Source organism: Acinonyx jubatus, chromosome E3 (assembly GCF_027475565.1).
Source record: "Acinonyx jubatus isolate Ajub_Pintada_27869175 chromosome E3, VMU_Ajub_asm_v1.0, whole genome shotgun sequence".
In the NCBI taxonomy this organism is placed as follows: domain Eukaryota; kingdom Metazoa; phylum Chordata; class Mammalia; order Carnivora; family Felidae; genus Acinonyx; species Acinonyx jubatus.
Window position 1 is genome coordinate 38,305,020 of NC_069398.1, and position 17,553 is coordinate 38,322,572.

Sequence of the window (17,553 nt, forward strand, 5' to 3'; positions counted from 1 at the left end):
TCCCCCGTGCTTGCCTATTCTCTCTCTCAAAAATAAATAAACAAGTGTACATTTACCACATACTACTAAACACAGAAACACAGATTTTTTAATGAGTATTTTTAGAATGATGGAAACAGAGCACGAGTGGCGGAGGGGCAGAGAGAAACAGAGACACAGAATCTGAGGCAGGCTCCAGCTTCTGAGCTGTCAGCACAGACAGCTCCAGCTCATGGATGGCGAGATCACGACCCGAGCTGAAGCCACACGCTTAACCAACTGAGCCACCCAGGTGCTCCAGAAACACAGATATTTAAAAGCCAAAGTGTCAGGGGCACCTGGTGGCTCAAGTGACTGAGCATCCGACTTCTGCTTGTTCATGATCTCATGGTTCCTGAGTTCAAGCCTCACAGAGGGCTAACTGCTGTCAGCGTGGAGCCTGCTTCGGATCCTCTGTCTCCCTCTCTCTCTCTCTCAAAAATAAATAAACGTTAAAAATAAATAAATAAAAGCCAAAGCGTCAGAAGACCCTGCCAAGAAGAAAACATTTCTAAAGACAAGGCCATGTGGAGGTGCCATGGGCTCTCTCCTCCCACAGACCCCCACCAGGAAGCCACAAGAGCCAGGACTGTGGGGAATGAGACCAGGCAGCCCGAGACAGAGACCCGGGGTGCACGGGGCCAGCACCGCAGGGGCACAGGTCAGTCCCGGGATGGGAGACTGCACTTCACCCCCTGAGAGAGGAGGCCAGAGCAGCGGCACGCGCTCGGGGACGGACGCCGGCACAGGGCGGCCACGCAGAAGTTCGTGCTCCCCATCCCGCATCCTCTCAGCACAGGGGCAGGGACAGCTCCCTCCAAGGTCCTGAGCGCCTGGGGAGCCCTGGAGAGCCCTGGTGGCACGCCCCAGCGGGTGGCTTTCAGGGTTCAACCAGACCCTCTCCACCCTTTCCGGAAACCTGAGCGGGAGGCAGCCCAGGTGCCAAAGTCAGCACAGTGATGCGCTTTGTTCAACCCGTGACGTTTACAAAATCAGGAAATTTCACAACACTCAGGACAACAGCTCTGGCCTGTGACTTGATTCACTCTCAGGTGTCTGTGCCCTCATCCCCCCTTACTGCGTAGGGAGGGGCTGGTTCTGGTTCTGCCACTTGACCGACAGCAGGGGGTTGTCTCCTCCCCCCCCCCCCCCCCCCGTTCCCTGTAGACTTTGGGGCCAGGTGCTGAGTCAAGACCCCCACGGGGTCCTGCTCCCCCCCCCCCCGCCACCAGCAGGACCTTGAGGCCGCACTGCCCCCCACGAGTGGTGGCCATGCAGAGCGGGACACGTTAACGCTCTGTCCTCTGGGCTTCAGGGCTCCTGCCCTGCCTCCCGCCTGCTGGGACGTGAGCCTCCCCGTGACTGAGCACCTTCTGTCCCACCCCTGGCTCGCTGGGGTGCCCTGCTCGGAGCCGGAGCCACCCCTGGTCAGGCTCTCTTAGTAACTCAGTCGGCGAGGGCAGCTCACCAGAAGGAAAATACTCACCTTTCGCTTCAAATTTCCCCATGAGCTGGGCTCCCATCGCCATGGCGACATTGGACAGGAGGCAGGACAGGAGCTTCTGGCTGAGGGTCATCCAGTTGTATCGGGGGGCAACGAAGAAGTAGGGGGTGTACGTAAAGAAGTACAGGAAGCCCCCTATGGCTGCTGCCATGTTGGCTACGGATGGAGAGAAGACAGGTGTGCCGAACACGGGCTGCAGCACAGGACTGAGGATCCCAGGCGCCACCCACGGCCTCTCCTCTCGTCTGGGCACGTGTGCCGTGGGGAACGTGACCCCCAGGCTGACTTCCCCAGCCCTCTGCTGCAGACTGCACCTTGACCGTGCACACCGGACCCCCCAACCCCCCGGCCCAACCCCGCTTCCCACCAGGCATCCCACTCACCAGGGAGCCTGGCACACACCAAACAGACAAGCCTCTCCTCTCCCCTCCCCTCCCCTCCAGGAGTAGCCAAAATCAAGAGCCAGAGGCCCTGCTGACTGAGCCTACAGACTTTTAAGAATATTGAACCCACTCTAAGCTAACAGTATTTTTACAAACATCAACTAGATTTCCCACAATTTAGTGAGAAAGGTGGCACCGTGTTATGCTTTTGCAAACCTCTGTAATGTCTGATTTAAGAGGTTAGAGCTGGATTCTCGTATCTGCTCCCCGTTCACCCTGCCGTATCACACCGTTTGGGTTGAGGCCCATGAAGGAAACCGCCTTCATCCAGATAAGTAGTTGGAAAAGGAGGAGGAATTTTAACAGCCTTCTCGATATTTCCGGACATTCTTCTCTGAGACAGCGCTACTCAGGCGGTCGTTTCTCAAAGGCCACGTGCCACGTGGACTCAAAGTGACCAAAGAACTTTTCGTGCTCTGTTATGTGAAAATCCACCTGTCTATCCTGCACTCTGAAGGGGCTGTGACTCGTGCATGATTTTGTAATGTGATACGTGGGTCGTGAGGAAAATATTGCTTGTTGAGCTACGTGGATCTTTTAAATGTAAATAAATACATTTTATTATGTGACATACAGAAAAAAAATCTCACCGGTAACATGGACACCAACCTCCTAAGAGATCAAGCGCGTCGTCACGCGCACAGTGTTAGATTCAAGTATGTAAAATCCTATTTTGGCTTGAAAGCTTGAATTTTACAATTGACATCAGGGGCGCCTGGGTAGTTCAGTCGGTTGAGCTTCCGACTTGGGATTAGGTCATGATCTCGCCGTTCCTGGGTTCAAGCCCCTTGTCTGTGCTGATAGCTTGGAACCTGGAGCCTGCTTCAGATTCTGTGTCTCCCTCTCTCTCTGCCCCTCCCCTGCTTGTGTTGTGCTCTCTCTCTCAAAAATAAATATTAAAAAGAATTTTAAAAATTCAATGGACGTCAGATACTGCCAGTTATTTTCCTTAAAAACCAGCTCCCATTTGAGAAAGTGCCAAATATCCAAGGGGAGTAATCATAGTCTGATGGTCATTCTTCCCAGCAAACACGGTGTCCCGTGAAAACAGTGGCTAGTTTAGCCGACAGCTCAAACAGGTGCACACAAGCTTTCCCTCCAGACACCCTCCCCACACCCACCAGCATGGCTTCTACCAAAACACCCCCAGGGTACCCGAGTGGCTCAGTCGATTGAGCATCTGACTTTTGATTTGGGTTCAGGTCATGATTCCGGGGTCTTGGGATCGAGCCCCACATTGGGCTCCATGCTCAGTGTGGAGATTCTCTCTCTGCCCCTCCCCTGACCTCTCTCAAAATAAATAAATAAACTTTTAAAAAACCACCACCCGAATCAGAAAATGATGAGTGCTGGCGAGGTGCGGGGAAAGCGTGTGCCGTGGGCGGGAATGGAGAGCGGCGCGGTCGCTGTGGAAAAGTCTGGCAGTTCTTCAAACAACTAAACACAGAGTCAGCGGAGGACCCGCAACTCCCGCTTCTGGGTCCACGGCCCCAAGGGCTGGAGGCGGGTCTCGGAGAGGTGACTGCACACGCATGGTCATGGCTGCATGATTCACAAGCGCTGGACCGTGGAAGCACCCGCGTGTGTGGTGACGGGTGGATGAGCCAAGTGGCCCATCCACACGACAGAACGTCACTCAGCTTTACAGGGGAAGGGAATCCCGAACCCGCTGTGACGTGGATGAACCCCAGGGCGGTTCGCACAGTGAGAGAATCAGGCACAAAACGAGAAGTAGGTGTGATCCCGCTCACGCGAGTTCCTGCCACCGCAGAGACAGAAGGTGGATGGTGGGCGTCAGGGCCGGGGAGGGACGGAGAGTGGGTGTACGGGGGACAGAGCTTCAGTCTGGGGAGACAGAAAAACTCCGGGGTGGGTGGTGGGGACAGTTACCATACAGCGTGGAGCCCACTCGACTGTGCGCGCAAAAATGGTTACGCTGGTAAACTGCCCGTTCTGTGTATGTTGCCCCAACAGGAAAGGAAAAACGAGACGAGGACAACGCGAGAGGCAGGGACGGTGATTACGGAACCCAAAACCGGGTCAATGTGTGAGCGGGATTTTGTGGAGCTGAAAAAAGACACCAGTCCTCAGACCAAAGCCCAGGTAAAGGAAGAGACACCACCCGGGACTGCCGGGCGACGTGCGTGGCTGCGGGAACACACCCGGCGCGGACAGCTTTCCACGGCTACTGGACACGACTCGGGTGGGAGAGCAAGGTTACGACACGCTGGCGGCCAGAGAAGAAAGGGCTGGAATCAGGCGCGCGCCCGACGTCCCGAGGACAGGGTCTGAATGAAGGCACAGAGCGCAGCCCCCCCCAGCCGTGGCTGCTCTGACTCCGGGCGGGGGAGGGGGGACACGGCAGGGTGTCGCTGGGGCCCCTGCGGGCCCAGGGCAGGACGGCTCACCTCTGCTGAAGAAGGCGCTGACCATGAAGCTGAAGGAGACGGAGGCGGCGGCAAAGCACAGCAGGAAAACCAGCACCAGTGAGGGGTCGCTGTGAGCGAGCACCGCCACGCCCTTCCTCACCTGCGGGGCGGGCGTCCACGGTCACCCGCGCAGGCCGCGGTGGGGAAGGTGGGGACAAAACCAGGAAGACCTTAAACATTCCCGGCCTCCAACGAGAGTGGACAGGGCGGGAGAAGGGCCGTGCGCGCCGTCCTCCCCCCCCCAACCCCCCACCCCGGAGGCCGAGCCGAGGCCGGGGTCGCCTGGGGTGCCGCGGCGGCCTCTCCCGTCCGCCCGAGCGCCAGGCTCCTGGTGAGGCCACACTCACCTTGATGCAGAAGAGCAGGGTCACGAAGGACACGGCCACGAAAAGGAAGAGGAAGAAGAGGAGGAACCAGGCGCTCCAGTGCAGCCAGCTGCTGAGCCCCATCATGCGCATGTACTCCTGGGGAGAGGGCCACACTGACACCCCCGCACCCTGGCCTGCGGCCCGTGCCTCTGGGGGCATGTGCGTGCCACGCCGGGCCACCGGGGGACTCTCGCGGGTCCCGTTGTGCCGGCATCCCCTGCCCTCCTCCTCCCTCTCCCCACGCGTGTGGGCACCAGCGTTGGTTTGTGAGCCATTTCACGTCTGCCGCCAACCGCGTCATCGCCTCACTTCGCTGCTGCTATTTCCGGTGCCCCAGCAGACGGCACCCCTGAACCCTCTCCCGGCCACCTGCCTGCGCGGCTTACAGGCCCCAGCGATCGCAGATTTGGAGTCACTGAGAATACGCTAAGTATCAATTCACCGGCCCTGCAGACACCGCCAGGGAAGGACTTCACACGGCGTCTGGGTCACTTTGGGCATGTCACTGGGATGGGTTTACAGGTGACGCTAGCACACAACTGTACCCGACTAAGGCAGGGACGTTCTTTGTGGTGACGCTTTCCTTAAGCCCCATCCCAGTGAGCCTGGCGGTCCACACCCACAGCTGTCCCCGATCTGTGCAGAGTGAACGGGCCCTCCGTGAAGGCTGTTTCTCTCTAGAGTGGCTCTGCGCAGCAGAAACGGAATGTGTGTGTATATAATTTAGAGTTTTAGTGGGTGCCTGGGGGGCTAGGCCAGTGAAGCGTCTAACTCTTGATTTCTGTCAGGTCGTGGTCTCGAGGCTCGTGAGTTTGAGCCCTGCATCAGGCTCTGCACTGTCAGCACGGAGCCTGCCTGGGATTCTTTCTGTCTGTCGCTCTGTCTCTCAAAAATAAACTTAAAAAAAAAACAACAACAACTTAGAATTTTACAGTAGCCACAGCCAAAAAGTGAAGAGAAAGCAGTGCAATTAGTTTCAAAGCCATGTCTTACTTGACCCAGCACATCCAAACCGTGGTCTTTCCAACGTTTCAGACCTTAGCACGCTATATGCAAAATGCGGTGCTCTGTCGGGTGTGAAAGATCTGGATGTACTGGGCCTGATTTCACAGAAACCCGGGGGTCACCGGCACCACGGTGGGAGTTCGGCCCACGCCCCGCCTGGATGGCGCGGGGCCACGTGGGGCAGGGTACCTTCAGCCTCCTCTCCTTCTCCTGCACGACGGCCCGGATGACGGTGAGGGAGCTGTAGGTGAGACTCAGCACAAGCAGCAGGGGGAGCTGATATTGCATGGCGACGAGGAACGGGTCCGAGATGAAAGGCGGGTAAGGGAACCTCTTGGCGATCACGGTGAGCTTCTCAAACAGCTGGTGCGTGGAGGCGTTTGCGTGGTACTGCATGATGGCCCGGTCCACCGCGTGCTGCACGGCCAGGAAACCTTCTCGGATGTACCCTGGGTGCGGAGCACAGCACGTCCCGCACGTGGGTGGGCTCGCGTCAGAAGGGCCGCATCACGGGCGTGGCTCACGGAGCCGCGTGCCCTGAGTTGTGCCGGGGTCTCCCTGGTGAACGCGGCCCCGGAGCAACACCACCTCACGCTCCTACGGTGTCCCCTGTCTTCTAGCTTGTAGGAGCCGCCCTCATCTCCAGCCCGTGGCCCCTGACCCACCCCCAACGCCAGCCGGGCGGCATCTCTCTGACCCTCCCGCCTGCCTCCCGCGCCCACTTCGAAGGACCCCGTGACTGCATCAGGTCCACCCAGACAATCCGGCGTAACCAGCTGCTGTCGTGAGGCCCGCTGACTGGCAGCTTCTATTCCATCCCCCCACCCCCCAAGCTAGCACCACAAAGGCAGGCGGAGTCACAGCCCGAAGGCCTTCGGGCGTTGTGCGCGCTCCCTGCTGGCCCTTTCCGGCCCCCTCCACGTGGGCGGTCATAAATTCTTCCAGTGAAGGGCCTGGGAAGAGCGGCAGGCTCGGGACAGGGAGCTCCAGTCCCGAGCCTGGCCCGGCAGAGTGGCCTAAAGAAGAGGTGGGCACAGCCACAGGGGAGCACAAGGCAGCCCGAGTCCCCGAGGACAGAGAGGGGCACCCTCATTCAAAAAGTACAGTGACATTTACAACACGACCCAGCGTCCTGGAACACGGAAATGCCAGCAGCCTGCAGCCAGCCCCTAAGGAAAAGAGGAGAAAAGAGCCCAGCACGGTGGGTACCATGTCGCCCTTGGGTTTGAGACTTCTGGGGCTGCGGCAGCAGTTACCGACACCTGCCGTGTGCTGGATGGGGATTCAGCTCTTCACAACCCACCTGCAGAGCAGCTGGCCGTGTCTCCGTTGGACACGTGGAGCCACTGAGGCGGGGGAGGGACAGGGCCCCGGGACACTGGTCTTATCACATCACACTGCTGCTCGTGAGGCCTGTCCTGTCACCTCATCTTTGTCACCACAACTTCTGGGGCTGCTCAGCGCTCCGAGGAATGGAGGCGTCACCCTGTCCCCCATCGTCTCCCGCCGCCCGCGGGTCTGTGACCATGGCGAACACCTTTGCACGTGTGCACCCTTCCTCCTTTCTGACTATTCCAGAGGCTGAATTCCCATCAGGGGCTCAGCAGGTCTGAGGTGTGGACACGGGGCCGGGGCAGAGCCCAGGCTGGGGACGCTGAGGGCGTGCTGGGTGCCAGGCCCGCGTCCCTTCCACACCTCAGGGGTCTTGTGTCCTTGTAACTGGTGTGGACAATGAGTCCTTAACATAAAAATATGTGGACCCCTGTCATTTGCTGAAATGTTTTCCCCAGGCTCCTACTTGCTTTTAACATTGGTGTTGTATGTATGTACCAGCACAAAAGCAGACACACATATCAATGGAACAGAACAGAGAACCCAGAAATGGACCTACAAATGTATGGCCAACTCATCTTCGACAAAGCAGGAAAGAATATCCAATGGAAAAGACAGTTTCTTCAGCAAGTGGTGCTGGGAAAACTGGACGGCGACAGGCAGAAGAATGAACCCGGACCACTTTCTCACAACAGACGCAAAACTAAACTCTAAATGGACAAAAGACCTAAACGAAGCCATCAGAATCCTCGAGGCGAACACAAGCAGCAACGTCTGTGGCCTCAGAGGGAGCCACTTCTTATAACACATGTCTCTAAGGCAAAGCAAAAATGGACGCTTGGGATTTGCTCAAGTTAAAAGGCTTCTGCATAATGAAGGAAACAACAAAATTAAAAGACAACTGATGGAATAAGAGAAGACATCTGTAAATGACATATCAGATAAAGGGCTGGTATCCAAAATCTATAAATAACATATCAAACTCAACACCCAACAAAACAAATAATCCAGTGAAGAAATGGGTAAAGGACACGAACAGACATTTCTCAAAAAAAAAAAAAAAAAAAAAAGTACTCAACATCACTCATCATCAGGGAACTATAAATCAAAACCACAATGAGATACCACCTTACACCTGTCAGAATGGCTAACGTTAACAACTCAGGGGACAACAGATGTTGGCGAGGATGCGGAGAAAGGGGAACCCCCTTGCACTGCTGGTGGGAACGCAAACTGGTGCAGCCGCTCTGGAAAACAGTGTGGAGGTTCCTCAAAAATTAAAACTAGAATTACTCTACGACCCAGCAATTGCACTACTAGGTATTTATCCAAAGGGTACAGGTATGCTGTATTGAAGGGATACATGCACCCAATGTTTACAGCAGCGCTATCGACAATAGCCAAAGTATGGCAAGAGCCCAAATGTCTATGGACTGACAAACGGATAGAAGAGATGTTGTGTGTGATACACATATATACACACTAGAATATTACTCAGTTATGAAAAAGAAGGAAATCTTGCCATCTGCAATGACATGGACAGAGCCAGAGGGTATTATGCGAAACAAAATAAGTCAGAGAGAGACAAATACAATTTCACTCATACGTGGCATTGAAAAAACTAGATAGGGGCGCCTGGGTGGCTCGGTCGGTTAAGCCTCCGGCTTCAGCTCAGGTCATGATCTCACAGTTCGTGAGTTCGAGCCCTGCAATGGGCTCTGGGCTGACAGCTTAGAGCCTGGAGCCTGCTTCGAATTCTGTGTCTCCCTCTCTCTCTGTTCCTCCCCCTCTCATGCTCTGTCTCTCTTTCTCCTTCAAAAATAAATAAAAACATTAAAAAATTTTTAAAAAGAAAATAAAAAAACTAAACATAGGGGAACATAGGGGAAGAGAAGGAAAAATAAAATAAGATAAAAACAGAGAGGGAGACAAAGCATATGAGACTCTTAAATACAGAAAACGAACTGGGGTTGCTGGAGGGAAGTGGGTGGGGGAGGGGCTAAATGGGTGATGGGCACTGAAGACGGCACTTGTTGGGATGGGCACTGGGTGTCGTATGTAAGAGATGAATCATTGGGTTCTACTCCTGAAATCAACACTACACTACATGTTAACTAACTTGAAGCTAAATAAAATCTCGGAAGAGAAACAAAACACAAAACAGAGTCATTGGTGTTACGTCTTTTCCTTTTTTGTCAAATTTCAAGTTTGTACCTGGTGCAGTTTGCTGGTCTTTCTCCTGTTGCTTCCAACCTCAGGAAAGTGTCCCCACAAATAGAACAGTCCTGGCCCAGGCAGTGGGTGTGGCTACCCCCCGGTGCATCGTTTAGAGACATTCCTGGGTCTTTCCACCAAAATCTCAAACACACTCTGCCTCCTACAGGCCGTGAGATCCCGTGTTCTCTGCAACACCCTGGCTGCCTCCTGGAACCCACGGATGGGTCCCAGCTACTCCTCGCTTACCCCTGGCTCCACTCCATTCTAGAACACAACCGTGCTTGCGAGGAGACCAACAGGTCGACTGCCCACCAAGGTCACACGGGACAGACCGACACACGCAAAGACAGGGTACAACTGGCCAAGATCCAGTTTCTGCAAGCGCCCCACGGATGCAATTTAACCCTGGACAACTACTCAAGGACCACACGCCTTACAAAGCCCATTAGCCTGGACACAGTGGAAGCCAGGGAGAGAAGGGAGGTGTGAAACCAAGCCCACAGATCGGATGCAAACTGACCGAAACACAGAGGTTTCCTTCGAGAGCATGTGCCCCCTGGGAACCAGAGAGACGGCCTTTGCCATCCTGAGTATTTTAACCTTTCAGAACCCAGTTTTCCCAGAAGTTTCCCTCCTTCTACGCAGAAGAAGATCAAACGCTCCTTTAGGAGTATTTCTGCAAAGAAAGGCAAGGTGGGACCCCCGCGATCACCAGGCAGTGGCCCAGTGAGGGATCCAGCCGCTGCCCGAGCTTCTCACCAGGTTCTCCGCCGTCGGGGGACGCGGGTTCCCTTGGTCCTGGGTTTGGGAACAGTGGGAAAAGGGAAGTGGTGTGCCATCCTTCGGTCTCTTTCAGGAAAAAGGAGCCTGTTCGGGTCCACATGTAATTTCTTCGTGTGTAACTGAACCGTAAGTGGTATCTCACCTGTGGGACCAAAGATAAAGCCACTTGCTCTGATTGACAGGCACAGAGGCACACATCCGCGTCAAACCAGAGACCCATCAGGGGGCTCGGTGCCGTGAAGTCACCACCTCTCCTGCCCCTCACCAATGACACAGGATCCCGGAGCGTCAGAGCGAGTGGTCCTGCCCAGGGCGGCGACAGGGGCCCCGCAGCTGAGCCCCCGCAGTGTTCTCGCCGTCTCGCTATCTACCTACAGGAACTCTGCACCTGAGGCGTCCCTGATAATTGGCGGAGGGCCGCAGAAATAATGCTCGGGGAACTGGACAGTCTTAATTAACCGGGTCTTAATGCCATCAGACGGGCAAAGGACTTCCTTTTGTTTGTTTAAATAGATAGCTGAAATTCTAATGCCGGGGTGGGCAGGTCCCAGGTGTCTGCTCCTTTCCCACCTGCCCCATCTGTGCACAGAGGCCTGGAGACGCGGGGGGATGAGAATCTGCAGTGCACTGCCTCCTTCAGGCTTCCTCCACCGTGCAGCCCGCCAGGCTAGCACGGCACCGGGCGCCCTCCGAGGGGCCCGTGACAGTGACGCTGGCCCCTCAGCAAGGCCAGGTATCACCTCCCAGGCTGGCAGAGCCCCTTTGTAGGCCAGGCTTGTTTTGGGGGAGGGAGAGCGGGGCTTTGTGGGGCGGGGTCCTCACCGCCAGCGGCAGGGGCTCCCTGCTGTGGTTGAAGGTGTGCTCGAACACTATGGCGGCCAGCACGTTGGAGGAGCGGTTGTTGTACCTGACGTAGTCCTCAAAGTCCTTCTCCGAGCGGAAGCCCCGAGCTGTGGGAAAGCCGTGAGCTGCCTGAGCGCCCGTCCCACTCAGCACTCTGGCTGCTCCGGGTCACGTTCAGATCAAAGACTGCACAGGTACAGGTTTCCTTTGGGCTTTGTCCGCCTGTCCTCAGGGGTCAGGGAGGCTTTCGTTTTGGGCAGAGAGACCGGCGGCCGAGGGCACTGGTGCCCCTCCCCTGCCCCCCCGCCACCCCATCTCGGAGACTGACCCCGAGCGGGGAGGCTGCGTGTGGGGTCGGGAAGATGTGAGTGGATGCTAACGTAATGTGTCACACGGTTTCTCCGTCACCAGACCCCGCTCCACACGAAGGGCTTCCCGGTCATCACCCAGTAAGGGCCAAGGACCTCCCCCCGAGGTTACATTGCCTAAATCGAGAGGTGGGAAAGGGATCGATCACGCTTTTCACACTGGAAGCAGAGTGAAGGAAGGCGACAGGCACGCGTACCGGGAGTGTCCCTCGGCAGGCTTCCTGATGCCTTCTGCTAGCTCTGTCCTCCCAGAACCACAACCCAGAAAAGGCCCCAGCACCGCACACTCCCGGCACACCTTGCCCCTGTAACGCAAGAGCCTTCCCGGGGCGTGGACGGCTGTTCCCACCACGGGTAATCGGGAGTGGTTCCAGAGCCCGTGCTGCTGCAGCGGGCACACACGGGGCTCCACCCCACCCTCGCAAGTCTGGTCCCCACTCTATGACGAGTGACCCGCCAACAAGGGGCGATGCTGGTCTGGCCGCCGGCCAGGGCCACTCGCCCGGGCCCGAGCCCCACGGCCAGACGTGACGGGATCCAGGGGACACCTCACCTCTCATGTTGATGACCAAGGTCCTCCGCGCCGTCTCTGTGATGGTCTTCACGGCGTCGCTGTGGGACGGGATGTAGGCCAGCTCCCAGGCGTCGCCGGGAGGGGGGAAGCTGAAGAACAGGGGCAGCTCCCGGATGGACTGGCCGGGGTAGATGGTGGCGTTGGGCACGTTTTCCGACTGGATCTTCAAGCGGAGCCAGATCAGGATCCCAGAGAACAGCAGGGGCAGGAAGAGCTCCAGGACGGTGACCAGCACTCTGCGCTTCTGGAAGAGGAAGGGAGGGCGCGGCGGCGGGGGTCACGGCGGCCTCCCGGGGCCGCCCCTCCCGGGTCCCGGCGCCCGGCGCGCCCGGCACACCCACCTGCACCGTGTAGTTCTTCCAGAGCAGGAGCGCCAGCTGCCTGAGCGCCGCCATGTCCGTGCCCACCGGAAGGCCGGGTGTACCTGGGGGCCGGGAGACTCCCTCAGACGGGGCCCTCCTGCCGCGTCCTCCCTTCCCGGCCGCTGCGCGGTCGCCAGCGCTGCTCCGGCCGCTCCCAGAGAAGGCGCGCTCCAGGGCGGTGACCGTCTCCTCCCGAGACGCACCCTCAGAGACCGGCTCTATGCGCCACGCGCTGCTGGCGCGGGGTGACCACCACCCAGGTGTCCTCTGTGTCCTCTGTGCTGCCTCTCCGCTCATCCCCCCTCCCCCGGCTCCCCTGGCCACGCTCACAGAACCAGCGAGAGCAGAGAGCGGCGCGATGGGGAAGACAGGCCGGGGAGGGGGCCTCGCCCTGCCGACCGGGAGCGGACACGGTAGGCGGACAGGTGGGCAGAACGATGGCATGGCGCCCACCGGCTCTCCCACCTTGAACGCTCGGGACCAGTTTTTCCTGCTTTAACCGTGAACGCTGCTGTGTGGCCTCCCCGTGACAGAAAGAAGATCTCCAAAGAAAACCCGCCCCGTGGCACAGTGGGATATCATATCTAACACCGGTGCACAGAGCTGGGCAGAACCGAGAGCAGGGGGGGGCGTTGTAAAGGCCTCCCTCCATCTGGGGAAGTGCATTTCCCTAGGCGTCTGGGGTCTAGTGTGAGCAGAGACACGGGGCCCAGGTGAGACGCTCACCTGCTACAGAAGGAGGTGGTGTCAGTTAGCTCAGGAAGACCCCACAACGCCCAGGACACGGCAGCACCGCCTTCCGGAAGCTGCTGGCATGAAGGCTGGGGGCGGACCAGGCTGCTCAGACCCAGGGTGGGCACGTGGGCGGTGGAGGTGGGGACACCCCAGAGCACTCCTGGTTCCCGTCCTCACGGCCAGGTCACAGGGGGACCTTTGAGGGGCCCTTCGCGGCTCACAGTCCTTCAGGTGAGGAGGCGCCTGTGTGACACACGCGGAAAGTTCTGAGTTCAACGAACTGGCTCCGCACACGGGCGGAAACAACCCCACACAACCAGGAGCCGTTAAGAGGCGCGAATGCTTGGACAAATGGCTAGGGAATCGTTCCTCCGTGAGCACACCGCACGCTAACACCACCACCCAGAGAAGCCGCCGTGAGACCCCGCAGGCGGAGTGAGAACGCGTGGGTTTTCTTAAAAAGGCCAACTTTACATTTGGCCTCAGTCCGTCGGAGTCATTTCCAGGAAAGCTCTTTTTAAAATGAAACTCTTGCTTTTTTTAGTTAACAAGTGGCGGTGCAGATCCGTCTAACAATGCTCAAAATTTATGCGTTCGAGAGTAGTCAACAAATACTGGTAGAGAGCACGACTCAGAGAAGTTACTTACAAATTAACCTAAGATACGCTTTTAATTAACTGCATGGTTAAAATGTGAAGGCATGAGAGCTGAGATAGTACGGAGTGCTATGAACTAGTGACTTAATAAACTGTCCAAATTCTTTCAAAATTAACAAGGTGGAAAAACGGTCATAGAATCAGTTGTGGACAGTTAATGAAAGAGTAGTGGTTTCGTGAGACCCGTGAGGGCCTGTGGTTTATAAAAGGTTTCCAGAAGCGGGTTAGGCTAAGACGGGAAAGCACTTCCTCAAGGGGGCCCGTCATCCCCAGGACAGGCGGACGGGCACCCGGCCGGGTTGAACTTTCTTCCTCTACCAAGATGGAAATACAAAAAGGTCACGGTTCAAGGAAGTCTTCTGGTCAGAGAAGTAGAGGACTTCCTTTGCTGGAAAAGTCTGGCCAAGAAAGGACACATCCCCGTGCTTAATCCTGCCTCTCCCGGCTGAGGGCTGGGGAGGGCACAAGGTTAGACCGAGCGTGTTCCCGCAGTCCCTACGAGGCGACAGCAGCACCCGCGAACTGACCTGGGTCCTGGCAGAGGCTCCCGGCCGCGGTCTCCCTCCAGGACTACGGCACGACTGGCTGGGAGGACGCAGCTCTGTTTCGAGGGCTCTGGGGTGGGGCCTGCGGGCCTCTCGAGTGCGGCAGGGTGGCTGACGCCTCACGGGACATCAGGAGGGGCCCGGGGCTCGCTGGCATGACTCTTGGGCACCTCTGGGCGAAGGGAGGGCTCTAGAGCAAAACATGGAAAGCGATCATGGAACACCTCTCACCAAGTTAGAAAACGAACAGCAAAACAAAACGGATTGCAAGTGTGTTACTTAAGACAGAGCAGATCCGGTAACAGAGAAAGAAGGATTCAGGGGGACAGAGGCCGCAGGGGTGGGTCTTCGTTCCCCCCGATGCATGGAAAGAGAAGCATTCACATCATTTTTATGCTTCTAGAGCTCCTCTAGCCCTGGCTTCTGCCGTCTCCACTCTTACAAAGAGAGGAGGAAGCACCTGACCCGGGATCGCACAGTAAGAAAGCCGCAGAGCCAGGAAGTGACCCTCCCTGCCTGTGTTGCTAACTACCACATCCCTGTGGATCCTGAAAGTAGTCGACATCTTTATAAAATCACATGTGTCGCTCCCACAATGTAACATTAGAAATCACACAGAAAAATACTCCTGGAGCCCCGCCACTTTGATAGGTGTTTATTTCTGTGTCTCTCCAGCATCGGGCCCGTGGCCTCACGCACGCCCGGCACCATCCAAAGTCCCAACCGATGCCGTACTTGCTTCCGGTCTGTTTCAGCAAAAAGAAATTTAAAGGAGATTCCCAGAATTACAAAATCTGGGAAACTTTCTGGTTATGAAAGCAAAGGTACATGAGGAAAGGAAGTTAAAAGTTGCTTCAAACACTCAACGCGGAGGCAGAGAGTCCCCAGAAGTGGCGGTGACGGCGACCCGGAGCCAGCCCCGCGCCTTCCACCCCACGGCAAACACTCAGGCGGGGGCCACTTGCAAAGCCACCACCTCCGCCCCACAAGAGCCGCTGAGAACTTCCCCTGTGGGGCTCCCTTCGCTCCTCAGGGGCAGAGCCACGAGAGGAAGGGAAAGCTTCCCCCCGCCCCCACTAAAAGCTTTGTTTGTTCACTGTTAAAATATTAAACTTTACACAAAGCGTTGAGTATTTCGATGTTTGCTTTTTAGGTGAGTCACTGAATTGGTCCACAGTCAACGCACCCTGTGGCCTGCTAGCTCCTGAGGGCTCTCAGAGTGGCGCACAGGATTCCTCTAAAGACGGTTTTTCCAGTAACTTGCGTGCGTTCGAGATCTGTGGGTCGTGCTAGTTCATGGGCACTGTGACTGTGCAGATGCCACGCTGGCGGGGTTCTTCAGGGTGCGCCGAGACGCCCACGCACCTCCACTGCCTCACCTGTGCTTTCCCATTCTGGGCTGGAACATGTCCCCCCCCCCCCCCCTCCCCCCCCCCCGTCTGTGTACTCGTGCAAAACCAGGTTTCATTTCAGCCCATAAGGAACAGGGTGGCATTAACGCTTCCAGAGAGGTCACTGCTGAGGCGGCCTCGAGACCAGCAAGGGGAAATGCCCAGGGCCCCGGTGCAGGGCACATGCCCTTGGGTCACGAGCTCCTGTCACATCCCGAGCTCAGTGCATCTCCTCCCAAGGGAGCCTAAGTCTTCCCAGGCTGGAGGACGGCACGGTGAGAAATGGGGGGGGGGGGTCTCCACAAAGCTGGGCCTCCCTCTGCGTGTCACACAGGGAGCAGAAAAGCACATCCGTTCCACGGGCGTGGAACAGAGACAGGGCCTTACTGGTAGCGCTGGCTGGGACTCGGCACTTTTCCTGAGGAGTCAGGTTGGTGAGGACCTGTCTCAGTTAGGGAGGCATTTCCTCATCGACACGGGGAGTCCACAACAGTCATTGGTAGTAAAGGCCTAAGTGTGTACACGCCAAATAGGTACTTAATTAATGCTTGTGGGTAGAATCTTCTATGATACACAAGACAAAAAAGCATTGATTCATCCAACAGACATCTGCCAAGTTCTTGCTGTGCAAGGGGGGCCGAGGGTTTGGAAATGGGAATCACAACATTCCTAACCCAAGATGCTCACAGCCTGCGAACGCATACGTGTACCGTAAGTGCCATGGCTCGAGCCAAAGGAGGCGTCGGGAGATTCTGGAGAAGATCGGGTTTATTCTGTGTGTGCGCACGACGTGGGGGAGGGAGGCTCTGGGAAGGCTCCTGGGGTGGGTGACAAGGGAGGCCAGTCTCGAGTGTCCCAGTAGCTGGGTGGGGGGTGGGGTGGGATAAGATCACGGAAAAGTGGAAGAGTATGTGTGGGGAGCGGCCGTAGTTCTTAGCGCCTGGGGAGGGAGCAGCAGGGAATGAGCCAGAAAGGGAAGTGGACTGAGGCCTCAGACGCTGTGCCGAGAAGGCAGTGGGGTTGGGGGAGGGCAGTAATGCTGCTCCTCAGGTGTTGATCCACGATCTCTGGGTTTTTTTTGTGGGGGGTGTTTTGCGGGGAGGTGCCCAATGAACATGAAAATGTCTATTTCAATGGATTCTGCAGATACAGTGTCTTAATACCAATAAATAAACACCGTAAAACACAGGCTGAAAACAGCAGGCACGTTCATAGAGTCCGGTGCCTGCCAGTGAACCCCACTACTGAGCTGTGAGTTGGGTGAGCAAGACGACCTACTAGAATAGACGGTGACAAATTGCACTTGTAAGTATTTTTCTTTAAAACTGAGGGACAAATTGGCTTTACCGACACTCAGTACATGAAAGGACCGTGGCAGTCCTGATGGCCTGTGTGTTGGGGACCATGCACCCCGGGGGGCAGGAGGGGCTCTGAGACACAGCGTGGCCCTGGGCCCCCGCCCACCACTTTGCTTGGAGCCTCGCCCCCGTCTTGGGACTTCACTTGACTCGAGATATGATGCGTTGTGCTCAATTAAAACAAACAAACGAAATCACAGCTGAAGCTTTCTGATACTTTGTAGGGACTTGGGAAGTGACCGTGAACACCGTCAGTGACCGGGAGGCTCATTGGTTATCTCAGGACTCAGCACGTGAGGAGGAAATGCAGACTCTCCTCCGAGAGGCCTTTTCTTTTACTCAATGGCGAATGACTGCGTGAGTGTGTCAGCTAGCTGATTTCTTTTAAGCCAACACACTCAAACCTGTCCCTTCAAAGAAAAGGTGACAAGGCGTGAGAGCTGCGGCTTTTCAAACTAAACCCCAGAGCTCGGAAGGGTGTTTGGAGTGGGTGTCCACTGCAAGAGAGCCATCTACACACACGCTCACACCCACACTCCAGGAACCTCGGGCACCAGAAGCTTCCCTGCCCCGACAGCCCCTGAACGCCTAGGGCCCCAAGAACCCTCGCAGGCTGATAAGC

At 56.6% G+C, this 17,553-nt stretch overlaps 1 protein-coding gene across 1 annotated transcript in view; it reads right to left on the minus strand.

The window, feature by feature from the left end:
* Positions 1-13,111, minus strand: part of ABCA3 (ATP binding cassette subfamily A member 3) — a 37,008-nt gene extending 23,897 nt beyond the window's left edge. Inside the window, exons 1-9 of the mRNA XM_027043539.2 lie at positions 12,973-13,111; positions 12,226-12,308; positions 11,864-12,128; positions 10,922-11,049; positions 10,076-10,241; positions 5,957-6,216; positions 4,742-4,858; positions 4,374-4,494; positions 1,505-1,678 (exon numbers count right to left, since the gene is read on the minus strand). Of these exons, the coding sequence (XP_026899340.1) occupies positions 1,505-1,678; positions 4,374-4,494; positions 4,742-4,858; positions 5,957-6,216; positions 10,076-10,241; positions 10,922-11,049; positions 11,864-12,128; positions 12,226-12,279 (1,285 nt within the window). The 5' untranslated portion in view covers positions 12,280-12,308; positions 12,973-13,111. The remainder of the gene's footprint in view (positions 1-1,504; positions 1,679-4,373; positions 4,495-4,741; positions 4,859-5,956; positions 6,217-10,075; positions 10,242-10,921; positions 11,050-11,863; positions 12,129-12,225; positions 12,309-12,972) is intronic.
* Positions 13,112-17,553: the final 4,442 nt, after the last annotated feature.